The sequence below is a fragment of the Rhincodon typus genome, chromosome 2 (assembly GCF_021869965.1).
Source record: "Rhincodon typus isolate 14 chromosome 2, sRhiTyp1.1, whole genome shotgun sequence".
In the NCBI taxonomy this organism is placed as follows: domain Eukaryota; kingdom Metazoa; phylum Chordata; class Chondrichthyes; order Orectolobiformes; family Rhincodontidae; genus Rhincodon; species Rhincodon typus.
The window spans coordinates 130,341,883-130,362,793 of NC_063333.1; the positions used below are offsets into that span (position 1 = coordinate 130,341,883).

At 40.5% G+C, this 20,911-nt stretch overlaps 1 protein-coding gene across 1 annotated transcript in view; it reads right to left on the bottom strand.

The window, feature by feature from the left end:
- Positions 1-20,911, bottom strand: part of LOC109913500 (ankyrin repeat and SAM domain-containing protein 6) — a 51,554-nt gene that overhangs the window by 21,657 nt on the left and 8,986 nt on the right. Inside the window, exons 3-8 of the mRNA XM_048613256.1 lie at positions 16,816-17,020; positions 14,647-14,753; positions 9,440-9,585; positions 6,370-6,598; positions 4,533-4,582; positions 20-223 (exon numbers count right to left, since the gene is read on the bottom strand). Of these exons, the coding sequence (XP_048469213.1) occupies positions 20-223; positions 4,533-4,582; positions 6,370-6,598; positions 9,440-9,585; positions 14,647-14,753; positions 16,816-17,020 (941 nt within the window). The remainder of the gene's footprint in view (positions 1-19; positions 224-4,532; positions 4,583-6,369; positions 6,599-9,439; positions 9,586-14,646; positions 14,754-16,815; positions 17,021-20,911) is intronic.

The window sequence follows — 20,911 nt, forward strand, 5'->3', positions numbered from 1 at the left end:
AAAACAAAACAAATCTTACAATGTCAGAATTACCACTGCCGTTGAAATTGGGTTTTGCAAGGCGACGAGGTGCAGATAGCCCAACATGATCCAGCTGGCCCTCTTTGTTTATTCGTGTCCTGTCACAGCTCCATAGTTCAAAGTTGGACGGAGGCAAAAATGGAGGAATAACTGCTTTCAACTTGTCACTTGGAAGACGAGTGAAGGGTGCACCGTTTCTCAACTGTAATAGAGGGATTACTTAAACATGGCAAAACTAGTATTCTATAGATTTTACAAGTCCTTCTGAAGTAGGCCGGGTACATTTTTTACATTAACTAAAAATGTATATGAAAGATGCAAAACACACGCAGTAACACTTGGTCCATAATAACGTGTGTCTCCACGAGAACAATGCATTCACTGAAGATCATTCATGGAAATTCAGACTTGATAAACTTATTCAAAACAAAATCTCCTTTCAAGGACTCAGTACAGCAGTGATTTAGCAAAACCTCTGTTCACTTGCTCAAAATTTTCTTTTCAATTCCTTCTCAATTCTTGTCGTGCATATTCTTTCACTTTATTGCTTCCCCACCACGTTAAAAATTAAGACCCACGACAGCCTCACACTTATATTTGCCCCCAATAGCTCAAAGCTGCGGAATTTCTTCTATCCTATCAATTTTAACCAAAAAACTGCAAGCTTTTAAACACTGACAATCAAGCCAATCACTAGTTTCTGAATCACTAATTCTGCTCTTTCTGATCTGTGACAAATTATGGGCTTTTTTTAAAGATTAATATAAACTCAATTCCGCAAAACAAGCAGAGACCCTTTTCAGATTTTTGATAGGCTCCACCTAGGTTCCAGTACCATACATATTACAATCTCAGGAAATCCAAAGGAAGGACTAAAGTAGGGAATAAACGCAACAATAGTGTGTGGGAAATCTTCTGAGATGAGATACAGAAACATCTTAGGCAACAGGATCAAGAGTTCTGCTGCTACCATACAGCACAACCATTTGGTGAGGGCAATATAAACTACAAGTTATTCTACCTTGTTATGACCAAAGGGGAGGTGTTGGCCTACTGGTAATGTCACTGGACTAATAATCCACTAACCTAGGCTAATGCTCTGAGGACATGGGTTCGAATCAATAAAAATGTGGAACGAAAAGACTAACCTAATGGTAATTATCCTAATGGCCGATTGTTGTAAATACCATTTTGTCCACTAATGTCCATTAGGGAAGGAAATCTGCTGTCCTTACCTAAGGTGGCCATAGAAAATTCATTAGCAAACAGGGAATAAAGAGTATGGATAAATGGGTCTTTTTCTGAACGGCAGGCAGTGACTAATGGGGTACTGCAGGGATCATTGCTAGGATCTCAGCTATTCATATTTTATGTTAATGATTTAGACAAGACAACTAAAAGTAATATCTCAAAATCTGCAGAAATTTTGACAAAGTTGGGAGGAAGGGCGAGTTGTGAGGAGGATGCAGAGGTGCTGCAGTGTGATTTGTACAGGCTAAGTGGGCAAATGCATGGCAGATGCAGCATAATGTGGATAAATGTGAAGTTATCAACTTTAACAGCAAAAATAGGAAGGCAATTATTTGAATGGTTATAAGTTGAGACCTAAGTATCCTCGCAAACCAGTCGCCAAAAGTAAGCGCACAGGTGCAGCAGGCAGTAAAGAAGGCAAATTGTATGTTGACTTTCATAGCAACAGGATTTGAGCACAGGAACAAATGTCTGTTACTGCAATTATACAGGTCATTGATGAGGCCACACCTGGAGGACTGTGCGCAGTTTAAGTCTCTTTACCTGAGAAAGGACATTCTTGCTATAGATCGAATATATCAAGGGTTTAGAAAATTGATTCCTGACATATGAGGAGAGATTGAATTGGTTAGGAGTGCATTCATTGGAATTTAGAAGAATAAAAGAGGATTTGAACAAAAAAAAAAGCTATAAAATTCTAACAGGACTAGACAGGGTAGTTGCAGAAAGAATATTCCCAATGACAGGCGAGTCCAGAATCAGGGTCATAATTTAAGAATGAGGCCTAAACCTTTTAGAACTGAGACAAGGATAAATGTCTTCACCCAGAGACTAGTGAGACTGCGGAATTCACTACCACAGACACTGGTTGAGGCAAATCATTGTGTTTTTGTTCAAGGAGGTAGTTATAGCTCTTGTGGCTAAAGGGATCAATGGATATGGGAGGCGGGTGGGACAGGTGTATTGATCAGCTATTATCATATTGAATGGCAGGGCAGGTTCAAGGGGTCAAATGGCTTATTCCTGCTGCTATCATCTATGTTTATATGGCCAACATGTGACCCTGGACGCACAATAATGTGGCTGATTCTTATATGTCCTCTGGGCAATAACTGCTGGCCTCACCAGTGACACCCACATCCCATGAACGAGTTTAACAGAAAGAAAAATTGGAGGATTGCACCATCTCTAATTCCACAACATGTTTGAAATAGTATTTGACATGTCTAATCGTATGCTCTCTATAGATTATACTTAGAATTAAAAAAAAGGTAATTATAAGACAAAACTAATTCAAAGAATCAAAACATACTGGTCAATCCATAAACTGTAATGCAAAAATATAAATGTTTCTGCCTCTAAATAACCCAAACACATACTAAATAATACATTCAAACATATTTCTCTGCAGAAATTCACTTTAAACAAAAAAATTCACTTCTAATGAACAACAGTTAATCCCTGAAGAGAAAGGCAAGATGTGAAATGTTCAGATGGCTGCTGATCTGGCATTCAGCCGCACTGACAGGTGACCAGTCATGCCTCTGGGAATCTTGGCAGACACTGCTTGCTCAGGAAACAATATCCAGGAGTCTTCCAGACATACTTATCAACAACAACAGCACCTAGTGAAGCCTAGTGGTTCACAACAGGGGTTTTTGAGAAACGAAAGATAAGGCAGGTATCCTCAGCTCAATAGGTTTTTCCCTGTCTCAACTGAAAAGCAAACAAATTCCAAGAAAAGCAAACATTGTTCATACAAAAAAGCGAGAACCCAGGCAGGTGATTTCTAAGAAGCAAGTTCAAGTAATCAGCTCAAGTCATGTGACTTCCTTTAAGTATCTTAAGAAAAGTTTAGGTGTCCTTTCATTGACTTACTCAACAAAAAAAAATCATATTGCCACACAGCTAGATAATAAATCATTTTCCCATAATCCTTCAAAACTCAAGTCCTCAAAAAAATTAAATATAAAGCCTCCATGATAATTTGCAGAAGTATCAATCATTTGGAATCAAACAAATTAGGAAAAAAAATTTAAATATCAGTTACAAGTTACAGTTGGAGTGCCATATAGGAAGATGGTTGTGGTTGTTGGAGGTCAGTCATTTCTACAGGAGAACCTCAAGGTAGTGTCCTCAGCCAACTATCTTTAGCTGCTTCATCAACAACAATCCCTCCATCATAAGATCAGAAGTATTCGCCAATGCTTGCATAATGTTCTACACTATTCACAATTCCACAAATACTGAAGCAGTTCATGTTCAAATGCAACAAGACCTGGACAATACCTAGCCTTGGTCTGACAAATGGCAAGTAACATTCGTGCCACAGAAATGTCAGGCAATGACCACCTCCAAAAAGAGACAGAGACAATCTAACCGCTGCCCCATGAAATCCAATGGCATTACCATCACTGAATCCACCACTACCAACATTGATTAGTTTACCATTGACCAGAACTCAACTAGATTTAATACAGTGGCTAGAAGAGCACGTCAGAGGCTAGGAATACTGTGGCCAGTAACTCATCTCCTGACACTCCGAAGTCTGTCCATCATTAGCAAAGCACAAGTCAAAAGTGTGATGCAATACTCTCCCCTTGCCTTGATGGGTGCAGCTCCAACAACACTCAAGAAACTTGACACCATGCTGGACAAAGCAGCCTGCTTGATTGGGCACCAGACCCACAAGCATCCATTCCCTCCACCACCAACTCTCAGTAGCAGCAGTGTACACTATCCACAAGATGCACTGCAAAATTCAAAGATCCTTAGACAGCACCTTCCAAACCCACGACTACTTCCATTTGGAAAGATACGAGCAGCATATACATGGGAACACCACCACCTGCAAGGTTCCCCTTCCAAGCCACTCACCATTCTGACTGTTTCTTCACTGTCGTTGGGTCAAAATCCTGGAGTTCTCTCTCTAAGGACATTGAGGGTCTACTTACAGCACATGAATTTCGACGGTTCAAGAAGCAATTCACCACCAAACCTTCTCAAGGACAGCTGGGAACAGGAAATAAATGCTGGCCAGCCAGTGACCCCGACGTCCCATGAGTTAACTAAACAAAAAAAAAGCACCATCCAAAATTGCCAACTATTTTTTGGCAGATAGTCCTTTACATTAATTCTTATAATGCACATAAAGCAGTGGGCTCAGCAACAAATATCATCCCTGAAAAATTCAAATTCAATTTCACCAATATAAAACTACCTGAAAGAGCGATTACCTAAGATACAAATTCACAACCTACCGCAGTTGACAGAAGAACATCACCTTTTCCTCCAATGGTATGGTCAAGTCCTATAAAGTGAATTAAAACAAAATAATAAATACACACATTGAACTGTGTTCAAATCAGATATATATCACTCTGGTACTTAAGTTCATTTTTCAACTGGATACCTAGTACAAATCAAAACACACATGCCAAGAATAAATAATTAGATATATTAATAGGAAATCTATCATCACTTTGTAATCTTAATAATCATTTCATTATTTCAACTGTATAGTACTCAAACTCTAACATAAAGCACCAAACACACATAACTTTGCAATGTACACATTATCTAATAATACCATAGAGAATGGCTGTTTGAGAGCATGATACACTGAGGATTATAAAAAGAATATAATTAAATGTGGAAGGCCATGATTGCTTATTCTTTAATCAGTACTACATATGATGAGGGAGATGGAATTCCTCTCACAGAGAGAGACTTCAAAAACAGGACAAGAAGCAGAGGTTGCATTGTTTACACTTACCACTTTCAGAAAGATAAACTTGACATACATATACTGGTTAGTTACGTGGTAATACACATATTTGAAGCAATCATTTGTTGTCAGTGCAGCAGTCATGGAAACGTAAAACAACCTTTCATTGAACCAGTGGTTTACCTGCCTAGCAGTAAGGAAATAAATTACTTAATTACCAGGGTCATCCTTGAACATTAATCATTTCCGAAGTGTTGGAATTGACGAAACATTATGAAAAGTGCAATCAATCCTCAACAAAAGGAGGACCCCCAACAGCACTGAGATAAGTTATCAGTTAAAATGTACTTGTGGCAGGGGAGAAGGGACACGTTAGCAGGACATTGGGAGAACTGTATGGTCTACAGATTTCAACATGGATTTGTGTTTTGTTGGAAGTGGGTGTTTGGCCTGACAAGAGGATGGTTCTGCTCGTAGGAGAATCCAAAATGAAGCATCACAGCTTCTTAAGAAATGATCACCTATTTAAGACAGGTGAGAAGATAACAGTGTGGAGCTGGAGGAACACAGCAGGCCAGGCAGCATCAGAGGTGCAGGCAAGTTGATGTTTCGGGTTGGGACCCTTCTTCAAGTTTCTTTTCTCAAAGTCAAGAACCTTCAGAATTCTATCCCAAAGCAGTGGAGGCTAGATTAATTGAATACAATCAAGGCCAAAACAGAGTTTTGGACAGAGGAGTCAAGGAATGTGTAGTTGAAACTAGGCTCAAGGAGCTCTTTGGCGTACTCCTGCTCACATGATATGTTCTGATTGGGTGAGAACTATTATCCCACTAGTTAGGTGAAAGAGATTCAAACCCAGATCTCAGAGGTGAAGTAATACTGTATAAACCTCTGCAGCACACATTCTTGTATTCAATTAGGGGCAAATTAGGTCAAAAACAAAATATTTTTCATCAATCCTATTTATCCAACTTCTCAAACACATTTCCAATTAGCTCTCTCTCAAGAAATAAATCAGTCTTGTCCCAATTCAATTCATACTGCCTGATTCAATATCTTCCGAGAACTTCATGCATAACTCATTTCTGGTTTGTAAAAAAAAAATCTGTACAGGAAGAGCAAGAACTTGAAAGATTTATGCACCCCTACAATAAGATATAAAATAACATGATTCTCATGAATAGATATCCCTATGCTGTTCACGGCACAGGTATGTAACTTGTAGCAGCTTTAAGACCATTTCATCGTCAGTTGTAACTAGACCAGCTACAAGTGAAAAATTGGAGAACGTTTTGATTTATGTTGCAGGCTTTATTATTTTCAGGGAACATACATACAAAGGCGCTTCATAAAAAAAAGCATTTCCTTACCACTGTCCTTTCTTTTTGACGCCCAAGCCAATGAGCAATCAGTATTAGGTGTAGACATGATCACTGCTGAATGATTGCTGTCATCCTTCAGGTTAGCTTTCATTGTTGCATCCAATCCCACTTCAGCTTCATCTAGAAAAGGAGCAAGCCTATTTGTGGAAAAGCCATGTCTGAGTGTCCTAGTCAGCTTCAGTTTTCGAAATCTGTTGGACATTCTGTTCCACCAAGACTACATAAAATGAAGAAAACAATTATTTGAAGTAATCAGCAGTTAATCAAACTCTATTAGGAAGCAAGGCCAAGGCTTCAACTCTGGATTGAATTATGCTGCTGCAGATAAATTAATTTAAAATAAAGTTTTTGTTTTGCAAATTTCTGGGTGCATTATGCTAGCACATTATATTCCAAACCCCAGTCAATCACAACATCTGCTTGTACTGATTCATAAAGAGATTTTACGTTTGACCTTGTGCCAAATTTATGCAGGCACTTCAGCACAGGTTCAATATCCAGCAAATTTTGGATGTCTGTTGCTTACAGTGCCTCTAGCAGAAACTCCACATCAATAATTAAACTTGCAATACAGAAATGTGCAGCACCAAATTAAATTTTCAATTCATGCTAGGGCTCAAGATAAAAGAGGATGCCTACTCTTCTTGCTTAAGAGTTGATTCTGAATTATGTTCTGTGCTTATAGTATTATGCAAGTTATTGCTAGCTGTATAAACACAATGCCGAGGAGGAAATGGGCAGTTGACAACTATGAATTATTTGAACAATGTGACTGGTTTGTTTTGTTGTTATTGGCAATTCCAAATTACTTGATATGATTTGGTGATGTTTGGTCTAACAGTAACTAATCTGTCTACTAAATGTAGAAACTGATTTTCATTGGGTTTCCATTTTCTAAATTACCAACTTGGATCATTGTTTTTTTCAGGCATTACGATTTTGTTTTGGCTAAATCATGCAATATTTTTCATTTATGTACTGATTTGGAAGAAAGGTGCATACGGCAACTGAAAAGATTTGGAAAGAAGTTCAAGAGATAAGTTTCATACATTTTCCCCAGAACCTAAAATGTGTTCCTTACCATCCAGATAAATGAAAATTGGACCCATTACATACTAGTTGGACAAGTCATCCCATAGGTAATGAGGAGTTGGACAACCTACACTAAGATACATTATTCTTTTATCCATTATAGCAGGTGAGGGGATGGGAAGCAGTGACAATGTAGTTCAATTGTGTAAGAGAAACTATAAAGCAGTGTACACATTTCAGGGCAAGACATAAATCAAGTATAAATCATTTTAAAAAACTTGCGTCCTATAATTTAATAAAATGTAGAAAGATAAAGCTTTTCATTCTCAATTAATTCTTCTGAGCTTATAAATTTGACCTGTCCAAGTGATTTATATGTAAATGCCAACCTGCAAACCTCCCTTAGAAACAGCAGTGATCACCAACATTTGGCTGGAGTGATTATTCAGCATAATTATATTTTGACCATAAAAGGATCAGACCAAGGCAATATGAATTCCACTTTAGCAGAACAGTGTGTTGTGTCATATGATGCACATGTGGAAAGTTGATTTTTAAAGTAAATACTGTAACACTATTTGAGACTAGAACTGGTCACATGAGCAGAAAAGTTGCAAAAGGAACTGAACACCATATTTATGAAAGAATATTAATGCATTTGAAATAGTTTAGAGAAGGTTTACCACAATAATTCTTGGAATGTGTGCACTGCCTTATGAGGAAAGGCTTAATAGGCTAGACCTGTATCTTCCGGAGTTTAGAAGAGTGAGAGGTGCCTAAATTGAAACGTAAAATATCCTGAGGGAACTTGACCAGCTGGATGTGGAAAAGGGTGTTTTCTCATTTGGGAGAAACTAGTCATAGATTAAAAATAAAGGATTGTCCATTTAAGATTGAGAGAAGGAAAGAAAATTCTGAGCTGAGTGTCTTTGAAATTCTCTTTCTCAAAAGGAACTGGATGGAGAATCTTTTAGCACTTTTTGAATATCAGGGGAATGAAAGATTATCAAAGGTACAAAAGTGTATACAGTGGAGACTAAAATTAGATTATCTATAATCTTATTGAAGGGCCAAATGGTCTACTTCTTATTCCTCATTCATATGTTCATAACCCAGATGTGTGAGGTGATGCATTTGCATCTGGGGAGGTCAATAAGGCAATAGAATACAAAATTAATAAGAAGTTACAAGAGGAAGTGAGGAATCTTGAAATGAATCTTTACAATGTGGTGATGATGACAGCAGAACAGATTGAGAAGGTGGTCAAGACAATGTATGGAATTCTTTATTATCAGAGGTATAGACTGTAGCAGTAGGGAGGTTGTGACGGAACTGTACAAATCTCAAGTCAGGCTAAAACTTGAGTACTGTAAGCAGCTCTGATTATCTAATCACACAAGGAGATTTACAAAGATGTTACACGGACTGGAAAATTGCAACTAAGGGCAAAGATTGGACAGGCTGGAGCTAGACTCCTTATAACAGGCCAAAGAAAAAAAACATTGTGAGGGCACTGCAGAGAGTGTATTGGAGATGCCTACTTACCTTAGCAGAGAAATAAGTGACTAAAGGGTACAGATTTAAAGTAAGTGGCAGAAGGATTGAAGGCTTTTTCCACCCAGAAGGTGATAGGGACATGGGACTCTGTCGAACAAATATAGTAGAGGTAGAAACACTAAATTCATTTAAAAAGGATATGCACCTCAAGGGATATAACCTGCAAGGCCACAAACTGGTCACTGAAATGTGGGATTAAGCTGGATGGCTCATTTGTCAGTCACCAAAAGTGCAATGGATCAAGAGGCTATTTCAGTGTCATATACTTTTAATTACTTACATAAATGTGGTATGAATAATATACAATCAATTCTGTGTGACAGGAATAATTGTACCAGCAAAGTAAGAAAAGGTCATTGTCCTGTTTGGCTAGTGACAGGTGACCTAAGTTAGGGAAAGTTTCTTTCTAAAATTCACAAGTTAACACCAGCACAAAAAAAAACTTACATGGATCGAAAAATTATTATACCTTTAATCCTCCTTTGTCTTCTGGGGGTACAGGAATCGTTAATGACGCTTTACTTTTCGAACGAGGCATTGTCTTGGATTTTTGTTTGCTCTTCTCTTTATCTAACTGCATGCAGACTGATGCCAGAAGTCGCACAAGTTCTGTATCTAATGGGCAGTAAAAAAAAGTCAAGAAATTTTATTGTTTTGATCATTTTCAGTAAAAGACTGCCAAAACAACTCTACCCTTCTTTGGGAAGTGGGGTGTTGTAGGCATTTCTACATTCTACTAAATTAAAAGTAGCAAAAGAATGAGCTGTCTTAGAAACACTTATCAATGCTCTCATGGCTTCAAATCACAATTTGTGTTTTCCCACTAGAGCAGAAAATAATTTGTTTTTGCATATTTAACAAAGCTCTTGAAAGCAAGATTGAAAAAAAGTGTAAAATGAAGAATTAGGAAGGAAATAACTACATTAGATCTGAACTTATATTTTCAGTTAAGTGATATTGCTCTAACAGACTACATGACTCAAATATATAGGTTTGTTATGTTTGTTGCTTGAAGCTTAATTGGTTGATGAAGGTATAACCCATGGTTTTGGCATCAACAGACAAAGGATTAGGGCAAGCAACAAGTATTATTGTGGAGGTGGAAGGCAACAGCCAAGGTGACTAAATAGATGTGGGAAAGGAAGACCACAAGAAAATCAAACATTGCATTAAGGATCATCACTTCAAGTCCAGACCTTTTGAAGGCTCTAATTAATCTCTATGCTATCAAAAATTACAAAATATATCGTAACATACATTCCATTCTCTCCAACATTCCTATCACCTCACCCTCTTCAAACTATACTGTTTTTCTGCACTACACTTACACTGCTTTCAGCGACTTTCATAAGACTTTTGACCCAATGCTTCATATAGTTCTCATGCTGTGTGAATGCACAGCCAAATCCTGGATTTTATCTGTAAAACATAGACCACCTCCAAGGTAAGTGCACGGGTAGACGAGATCCAGAACACATCTCTCTTGAATTGACGAGGCAAACTTATCAACAATAATCTCTTGCTTACAATATCCAACAATGTGTTAAATCAAACATATGGCAAAGAGGTGGAGTGCCTGCTCCAGGCATTTTGGAATGTATTGCAACATTTCCTCGTACGAACAGTAGTATATTATTGAAAGACTTCACCATCTTATCAATGATGTACCACAACATGATGGGGTGTTGACACATTGAAGATGAAATCTAAAGGTTAAAAAGAGGACACAAAAATCCTCGTGCTCTAATTACAATTACAGACTTGTTTTGTAATACACAGAGACACTGGGATGCCGATGAATAATAGTTTCGACTGAAATGCAGTTCTTCTATTGAACAGTCAATTGATGATAACGTAGAAAGGAACATAATTTAGAAAACACAGTAGCCCCATCAGTCCTGAGTCTGTTCTGCTGCTTATTTGGGTCATCACTGACCTGCACATTGAATCCAGTTACTCCATGAACTTTAAATACCCTTGTCTAATGTAAGAGCCCTCCCTTATTTGAGGTAAACGCTGTAGTGTATGACAGTTCACATCTTTTAAAAGATTTTTTTTAAAGATCTTGCACTTTATTGGTAGACTATTTGATAATAGACTATAGAGGTCTACTGAAAATCAGATCGAGTCAATAGATGTGGAGCTGGAAAAGCACATTAGGTCAGAAATTGGAGCAGCAGGAAAGTCAACATTTCCTACTGAAACCCTTCATCAGGACTGGGGAGGGGAAGGGGAGCCCAGAATTAAATAGAGGGAGGATGCTGGGGCTGGGGAAAGGGTAGGTGAGATGGTGATAGTTTATTATGATTGGTCAGTGGGAAGGGTGGAGCGGATAGGTGAGTAGGAAGATGGATAGGTTAGATCAGGTCAGGGAGGTGTAGAGGAGGGGCAGGGCTGGACATGGGATAAAGCTGGAGATGGAGGGATTTTGAAGCTGAAGTCAATACTGACGCCATTGGGTTGTAAGCTCCCAAGGCAAGATATCAGCTGTTGTTCTTCCAGTGTACATTCGGCGTCATTCCAACAGTGGAGGAGGCCAAAGATGGACATGTCGTTTTGGGAGTTGGAGGAGGAATTAAAATGGATGGCAACTGGAAGGTCAGGTTGGTTGACGCATGCAGAGCACAGATGCTCCGCGAAACAGTTCCCAAGTCTGTGCTTGGTCTCCCTGAAATAGACAAGACCACACCAGGAGCAACGAATACAATAGGTTAGATTGGATGAAGTGCAGGTGAATCTCTGCCAGATCTGGAAAGATTGTTTGGGGCCTTGGACGGAGGGGAGAGGGGAGGTGTACGGGCAGGTGCTGCACCTCTTGCAGTTGCAGGAAAAGGTACCATGTGTGGAGGAGAATTTGGTGGGGAATGTAGACCTGACGAGGAAGTCGTGGAATGAACGGTCCCTGCAGAAAGCTGACAGGGGTGGGAAGAAAATTTCTTTGATGGTGGGGGTTTGATTGTAGGTGGCAGAAACGTCAGAGGATGATGTGTTGGATTCAGAGGTTGGTTGGGTGGGACATGAGGACTAAGGTGACTCTATCCTTATTGTTGTTCGGGGGAGGGCGTTTGAAGGCAGAAGTGCGGGCAATGGAGGAGATGCAGTTGAGGGCATCATTAATTGCAGAGGAAGGGAAACCACAGTACCTAAAGTAGGAGATCTGGGATGTCCTGGAGTAGAACACCTTATCCTGGGAGCAGATGCAGCAGAGACGGAGGAATTGAGAATATGGGATAGCATTTTTCAGGAGGGTGAGTGAGAGGAGGTGTAGTTGATGTAGCTGTAGGAGTCAGTGGGTTTGAAATGGATGCCGGTGGTGAGTTGGTTTCCAGAGATGGAGACGGAGAGGTCCAGGAAGGGGATGGAGGTGTCAGAAACTGTCTGGATGAATTTGAGGATGGGGTGGAAGGTGTTGGCAAAGTTGATGAGCTCCTCAAGCTCGTCGCAGGAGCACGAGGCAGTAACGATGCAGTCATCAATATAGTGGAGAAAGAGGCGAGGGATTGTGCTGGTGTATTTGTGGGACTATTCCACAAATCCTACAAAGAGGCAGGCATAGCTCAGGCCCACGCAGGTGGCCACGGTCACCCCTTTGGCTTGTATGAAGTGGGAGGAATCAAAGGAAAAACTGTTGAGTGTGTCAATCAGTTCTGCCAAACAAATGAGAGTGTCAGTGGAGGGGGACTGGTTGGGCCTACGGGAGAGGCAGAAATGGAGGATACAGGTATAAAGGGACTGTATGTCTATAGTGAAGATGAGGTGTTAGGAGCCGGGAAATTGAAAGTTTTGGAAATGACGGAGGGCATGGGTTATGTCGCAAATGTAGGTAGGGAGTACCTGGACCAAAGGGGAAAGAACAGAGTCGAGATAGGAGGAGAGGAGCTCAGTGAGGCAGGAGCAGGTAGAGACAATGGGTCAACCTGGGCAGTCGGATTTATGGATTTTGGCAAGGTGATAGAAACAGGTGGTGCAGGATTAGGGAGCTATCAGGTTGGAGGCTGTGGATGGGATGAAGTGATGAGGATTTGATGGTCTGGGAGATGATGGCTTGGGGTGAGAGGTGGGGTCATGATTGAGGGGACAGTAGGAGGAAGTGTCAGAGAGTTGGCGTCTGTCCTCAGCGATGTAGAGGTCAGTTCGCCGTACTACCATCAAACCCCCACACCCCCGCTCCAACCCCCTTGTCGGCAGGTTTGATAGCGAGGTTGGGGTTGGAGCGAAGGGAGCAGAGCGCTGTGCATTCCAATGGGGACAGGTTGGAGTAAGTGACAGGGACAGACAGATCCAAGTGATTGATGTCACGGTGGTAGTTTGAGATGAAGGAGTCGAGGGAGGGTAGGAAGCCAAGCCAGGAGGGGGTGTCCGGAAAGATGGAGTTTGCTGAAGGCAGGAGGAGAAGGGGTTTTTAGAGGCTGGGTTGGATTCCCGTCCAAAGAAATAGGTGTGGAGGTAGAGGCAGCGGAAAAATAGTTCGACATCATGACGTGCTCAGAACTCGTTTACGTATGGGCACAGGGGAATGAAGGTGAGTCCTTTGTTGAGGACTGACTGTTCAACTTCAGTGAGAGGGAGGTTTGGGGGGGGACGGTGAATACCCAGCAGGGTTTGGGGCTGGGGCTGAGTGGAGAGCTGACGTCAGGAACGTGGGTGGAGACTTCATCAGGTGTGGGTACGTGCGCTGGAGCGGTCACGTTGGCAGAAGCAGAAGTAACCCAGTCATCAATACTGTCGGCAGACATGCAGTCTTCTACATCGGCAGAAGCGGCAGCCACTCAACCCGATCTTCCGGTTGCCATCCATTTTAATTCCCCCTCCCAATCCCCTGGCGACATGTCGATCCTTGGCCTCTTTCACTGTCAGAATTAAGCCAAACGTAAACTGGAGGTTCAACAGCTGATATTTCACCTTAGGAGCTTACAGCCCAATCGCCTCAATATTAACTTCACCAGTTTCAAAATCCCTCCACCTCCAGCCTTATCCCATGTCCAGCCCACCCCCTCCTGACCTGACCTAACCTAACCTGCTCACCAATCCGCTCTACCCTTCCCACTGACCAATCACAATAAACCTATCGCTGCGCCACCCTCTCCCTCTATTTACTTCTAGGCTCCTCTCCCCCTCCCCAGTCCTGACGAAGGGTTTCAGCAGGAAACGTTGACTTTCCTGCTTCTCAGATGCTGTCTGACCTGCTGTGCCTTTTCAGCTTCACATCTATTGACTCTGGCTTCCAGCATCTGCAGTCCTTACTGTCTGAAAATCAGATTGAAACAGGTAAAGAGGGCTGTTCCACCAGATTAAGCACCAGGAAAAACCCTGTAACCAACTGGAAGGCCCCAAACCAGAGCTCTTAGCTTTTCCACATCACTTCTCAAAACCCTTAAAAAAAGTATGCTTTAGCATGACTTCTCACTGCATACGCTCTCCTCCACTTGTTGCCTGCCAGCACTTTGCATTGCTAATTGTAAACTAGTATAACAGTTATAACAGGACATCTGGTTATTAATGATTCACTGCTATGTTTTTAGTTTTTAATATTGTTTGCTAACCGTTGCACAAAAGTTGTTGTGGCAGATAACTAATTGTTAGACTAATAACAAAAGTGTTCAAAACTGAAAACATGGATTAGTGGTTACTCCTATGTCACTTGCTTACGAGCTTAAAGTTAAGCCGCACAGTTACCTGGATCATTTAGCAGCATTACAAGATCAAATGCAGTTACTCCATTTTTGGCACGCAGGTTGACATCTGCTCCTTGATTCAACAAGTACTTCACAACATCTTTACTCCTTTAAAAACAAAACACTGTACAAATTATACTGCATTACATTATCACTCTGCAAACATCTCAAACCATATTGAAACCAGGGAGGGAATCCAGGTCTTTTCCTCTCATATTCAAAGAGGCAACTTATGATTTTACAATGGCCAACTTCCAGGTACAGCAAACTTAGCTTGAACTGGCATGCTCAATAAACAAGCAAAAACCGAATACTTCAAATACTGGAAATTAGTTGTATTATTGCAATCTCCGTGATATCTGAATAGTCAGTTCACAGTGCGAGTGTGAAAGCTCCCTGCTGGTATGTTTAGTTTAAGCATTATTATTTAACTGATTTATGCTGTAAATAAAGTATAACACGATCGTATACCCTTGCATTATGTTTCTATTGCTTCCTAGGTGTTTCTACGTTGATTATAGATTACAGATTATACATTCATACATGGACTTCTTGATCAACAGGCACACTCCTAGTCCAATAGGTAGCAGATAATAAAAGGTTTGCTATATATCTTTCTTGGAATCATTATCCCAAGTTCTCTAAAAAAAAAAAACTCATGCACAAACACACCAAGTGATGAACTGATACAGAAAAGTAACACAAATATTGTAGAACTGCATCAGTGTGATCATAACTTTGAATTCAGTGACTCAAGAAGCTAATCTTTTCCAGCTAGCAAAGACTATTGAATAAATACAAAACCAAAAGACTATACTGGCTCCACTTGCTCAAACTTGCTTAAAAAAGCAATTTCCTGACCCTGCTTTAGTTTAATCAGAATAATTGAATCATACTGTGAAGAGGCCCTTCGGTCTATCAACCACCAAAAACTACTCTAAACCTACATCAGTCTCACTTTCCAACACGTGGCTCATAACCTTGAATGTCATGATACTTCAAGTGTTCATCCAAATATTTTTTAAAAGGCTGTGAGGTTATCTGCCTTAACTACCCTCCCTGGCAGAGTACTCCAGATTCCCATCACCCTCTGGGTGAAAAACATTTTCTTTCAAATGCCCTCTAAACCTCCTACCTTTAACAGTAAAATGATGCCCCTTGTTTAACTAACGGGAAAAATTGTTTTCTATTCACCCTGTCTATCCCACATGCCTCAAACAGGTCCCCTGTCAGCCTTCTCTGCTTCAAAGAAAACAATATGAGCTTATCTAGTCTCTCTTCACAGCTACAGTGCTCCAGCCCAGACAACACCCTGGTCAATCTCCTTTGCACCCCTCCAGTGCAATCACATCCTTCCTACAGTGCGGTGACGAGAACAGCACACAGTACTCTAGCTGTAACTTTACCAAAGCCTGTCTCCTATCAACAAGGCAATTTTGGATCCAACTTACCAAGGTACCCTGGATCCCATGTGTTTTTACCATTTTATCAGTCATCCATATGCAACCTTGTCAAAGGCTTTGCTGAAATTGAAATAAACTACATCAACCACACTACCCTCATCTACACACCTGGTCACGTCTTCAAAAAATTAAATCAAATTTGTTGGGCATGACCTCCCTCTGACAAAGCCATGCTGACTATCCTGATCAAACTTTGCTTTGCTAAGTGAATATTAATTCTCTCCTTCAAAATTTTCTCCAATAGTTCACCAATGTGGCTTTCACTCATCTGAAATTCCCTGGTTTATCTCTACTACCTTTCTTGAAAAGTGGAACCCTATTATTAGCTGTCCTCCAGTCCTCTAACGTCTTCCCAGCGGCCAGACAGCAATTAAAAATTTGGGTCAGAGCCCCTGTGATTTCCTCCCTCATCTCCCACAGCAGCATAGGATACAACTCATCCAGATAAAGGCATTTGTCCACTTTTAAGCCTGCCAAAACCTCTAGTATCTTCTCACATCTTAGATAAAAATGCTCACAAATCTCTCAGTCCCTCTTCCTGAATTCTGTACCTACACCCTCCTTCTTTAAAGTGAAGGTAGGGTGAAATTAATGCAAAATGTTGTTATAAAGTTCCAGGAATCTCCAAGAAGAACATCTCTCCAAGAAGAATATCTCAATTATGAAATTAATAGACATATTAAAATGAATAAGTTTGTTTTACCTACCCATGATAAGTAGCTTGCATTAAGGCTGTCCATCCATGTACACCATCTTGCTTGTCAATATCAGAGTTCCTCTCACTAAGAAGTTGTACAAGGTCTAGTTGACCTGTCATGGCAGCAATCATTAATGGAGAGGCGCCATCTGCATTAGTGACATTGGCCTGAAATTCATCTTCATCAAGAATCTCCTTCACCAACTGATAGCTTCCTATTTACAAAACAAAGCAAATTCAGAAGAAACTATTTTTTTTGCATTTTATTTAGAAAGGAACTGTAATGCAGGCACAACATACCGTACTTGCAAACCAACATTAAATCTAAAATCAACCCGAAGTCACTTTGCATTTGAACATATTGGAGTAGAAGTTAAAATGAGTAAAATAACTATGGCAAATCAACAGGCGAGATGACCAAGCCTTTGATGAAGAGAGAGAAACATTGAAGTCGACGACAGAAAAAGAATTTCTGCATAGACACAAAAGGAAGGAAGGAAGGAAGCTAGCTCGGGGGAAGGGCACCCACCAAGGCAGCTGAAAGATCTACAAATGAGACAAAAGGAAGGAGGGGATGCAAAAATACTGGATGAGGAACAGCAAACAACTCTTGGAAACAAGGGTTTTCAAGTATATGCTGACCATGCTTGCCTATCCTTGCTCTGTATATGTAATTTTTACCTTTTCCAGATGAAAAACCAATTAGTTTTAGAAGTGGTTTTTAAATATGCTCTTTCCACATCCATTGAAAAAGCATTTCCGATGATAACATTTATTAATTCTCAGGATTTGATCATTGCTGGGAAGTTCAGCATTTATCACTTGGCCCACATGATCCTCAAAAGAAAGAGTCATGGTGGGCCACATTCTCGAACTGCTACAGTCTTACATGTGACAGTACTAACACAGTGGTTCGCTGGGGAGGTCAATTTCCATCGTGCAACGATGAAGGAATAGTGAGTTATTTTGAAGTCAGAAAAGTGTCTTACTTGGTTGTTGCCATGTGCTCACTGCTCTTGTCCCTTTTGTTTGAAGAAATCATGGGTTTGGAAGACATTGTTGAAGAAATCTTGAAAATGCTGCTGCGGATCTTATAAATACGATGCACAGAATACATCCAGGGTGGAAGAGGTGGAGAGACTGAAAAGGTTTTAAAAGATGGTAAACAGGATGCTAACCCATTGGGCTATTTTGTCCTCAATGGTGTGGAGCGTTATTGAGTAGTGGCCGGAGCTGCACTCATCAAGGGAAGTATAAAGAATTCTCAGAGTCCTGAATTATGCCTTCTCCTCGAGGGTGTGCAAACTTTTGTAAGTCAGAGAGAGTCACTTTCTGAACAATACCCAGTCAGAGCATTTACACGGCTAGTCCAGTTAAGATGTGAATGGTGGATCCTCTCAGCACTACAGGCCTAGAGAGACCAAGATAGATCATCCATTCAGCATTTCTTGTTCAAACAGATTACAATTTCCAATAAAATGCTGTGCTCCATAATTAAGGGTGGGAACAGTTATCAAGCCTCCTCCACACAATGTTCGATGAAATCAGGACTGTAAGTGGTATAGCTGTAGAGCTTTGATTTGATCCATTTGTTGTGGGAGCACTTGGCTCAGTGGCATGCTGTTTCTGCAGTTTAGCATGCACGCAGTCATGTAGCAGCTTCACTAGGTTAGCATCTCTTTTGAAGCACACTTGCTGCTGCTCCTGGTATGCTCTTCTAAAATCCTCATTGTACCAGAGCTGGTCCCCTAACCTGATAGTAATAGTAACTTGTCGACATGCCAGGCTGACGTTACAAGTAATGAACATAAGTACATAAGAACCAGGAGCAGCTGTAGGCCAACTGGTCCTTCGAACACGCTCCGCCATTCAATAAGATCATTTTCATGGCCTCAGTTCCATTTACCTATCCTCTCTCCATAACCCTTAATTCCTTCACCATTCGAAAAACTATCTATCTTACCTTTAAAAACATTCAATAAAGAAGCTCCAATTACTTCACTGGACAGGAAATTCCACCGATTCACAACCCTTTGGGTGAAGAAATTTCACTTCAATTCAGTCCTAAATCTGGTCCCCCTAATTTTGATACCATGCCCTCTTGTTCTAGTTTCACCCACCAGTGGAAAGAACCTCCCTGCTTCACTCTTATCTATTCCCTTCATAATTTTATATGTTTCTTTAAGATCCCTCTTCATTCTTCTAAATTCCAATGAATATAATCTAGTCTATTCAGCCTCTCCTTATAAGCCAACCTTCTCACCTCTGGAATTAACCTAATGAATCTCCTCTGCAATGCCTTGCCTTTTTAGCATTTTGCCTTTTTAAACATCTGTTGTACCTGCAAACCAACCTTCTGCGATTCATGCACAAGGACACCCAGGTCCCTCTGCACAGCAGTACGCTGCAATTTTTTATCATTCAAGTTATAGTCCCTTTTACTGCTATTCCTACCAAAATGGCTGACTTCACATTTATCAATATTGTACTACATCTGCCAGACCTTTGCCCACTCACTTAAACTATCTATATCCCTTTGCAAACTTTTAGAGTCCTCTGCACACTTTGCTCTGCCACTCATCTTAGTGCTATCCGCAAACTTTAACAGACTACATATGGTTCAACTCCAAATCATCAATGTAAATTATAAACAATTGCAGTCCCAGCACTGATCCCCATTGTACACCACTAGTTACTGTTCGCCAACCAGAAAAGCACACATTTATCCCCACTCTTTGCTTCCTATTAGTTAACCAATCTTCGATCCATGCTAAATACATTGCCTGTAACGCCGTGCATTTTTATTTTATGCGGCATTTTTGTCAAATGACTTTTGGAAATATGGTGGAATATATTTCTGCTGTTGCTGGTGATCCATAGGATATCTTCAAAATCCAGCTCTGAATGGCTCGAACTGATTGTAATATTTCACTTTTAGTATGGTGGTCATGTCACAACATGATGGAAGCTGTCTTCACAATTAATTCACAACTTCAGCTCCATAAGTACTATGCAGCAGCCGCTCCTCATGGATCTAAGACAGGTAGATTGGGGAGGAAAAGCTCAAGGCAGCATTTTTCTCCCTGACAGTTATCTCACCATCTGGTTCAAGAAGACTTGTTGCATTTAGGGAGGCAGAAACTCTGTTGATGATTAAAGATGCATGCTCAGCACACATCTTCAGCAAGAGACGCTCTTTCTCCAATGACCCACACCAACTCTTGTGCTAAGTTTGCCAATTGTTACAATATTTAGATAGTCACAACCAAGTCATGCAGCTGGTTAAGCACCCAAAATGCCTGATACTTGCCTACCCAAATAAGTGTACTACGGAAACTTCAAGTCTAAAGTGCATTTTCATGGCTGTCAAAAGAGGTATTACATGGGTAACTTAAAGCTTCAATTAGAACTTTTGATATCAACATTAAGTAGGCTAGGACACTCACACCTATCCAACCAACAAAGAAAAGATAGTGGTATGGTGAGCTTCAGATTTGTCAAGAAGGATGTACAGCAATAGCGAATTACAGTCACAGTTTAGAGAATATGATTTATGACCTTCAGGCTGTTCAGTACTGTGCAGGGTGGAAACCTGATTAGATTTAAACATGATAGGAATGACAGAGATTTAGGAGGTACTAGCACTTGCAAGGACTTTGGATAAATACAGACTGTTGAAGATGGATTTTTTTTGATGATCAATGAGAAGATATGAGATTTCAAAGGGGCATGTTGTGATTGGTGGATAGGAAAACTTTAAACATATTAGTTAGCATAGGCAAAAGGAAAAGAAAGCTGGGCAGTCAAGAATTTAACAGAAATACACCAAAAGCAGATAAGTCAAGTAATCAAGATAAACTCAGGAGATGTGGAGAGATAGGAGAGAAATTACATAGAGATATCACCACAGCAAGTGCTGGCAGAGAGGGGAGGTAACTTTAGCTTGACGAATTAGGAAAAGGGAGAAGGAAGAGGACATGCCGTTAATAGATGCTGGAATTGAGCCAGTCTGGTAGTGAACAGAAGGATCTAACGAGGCTTATCTGGTCCGTCAATAAAGGGCTAAAACCAACTGTGCTCGAGTATACCCAGGAAAATGATCAGGC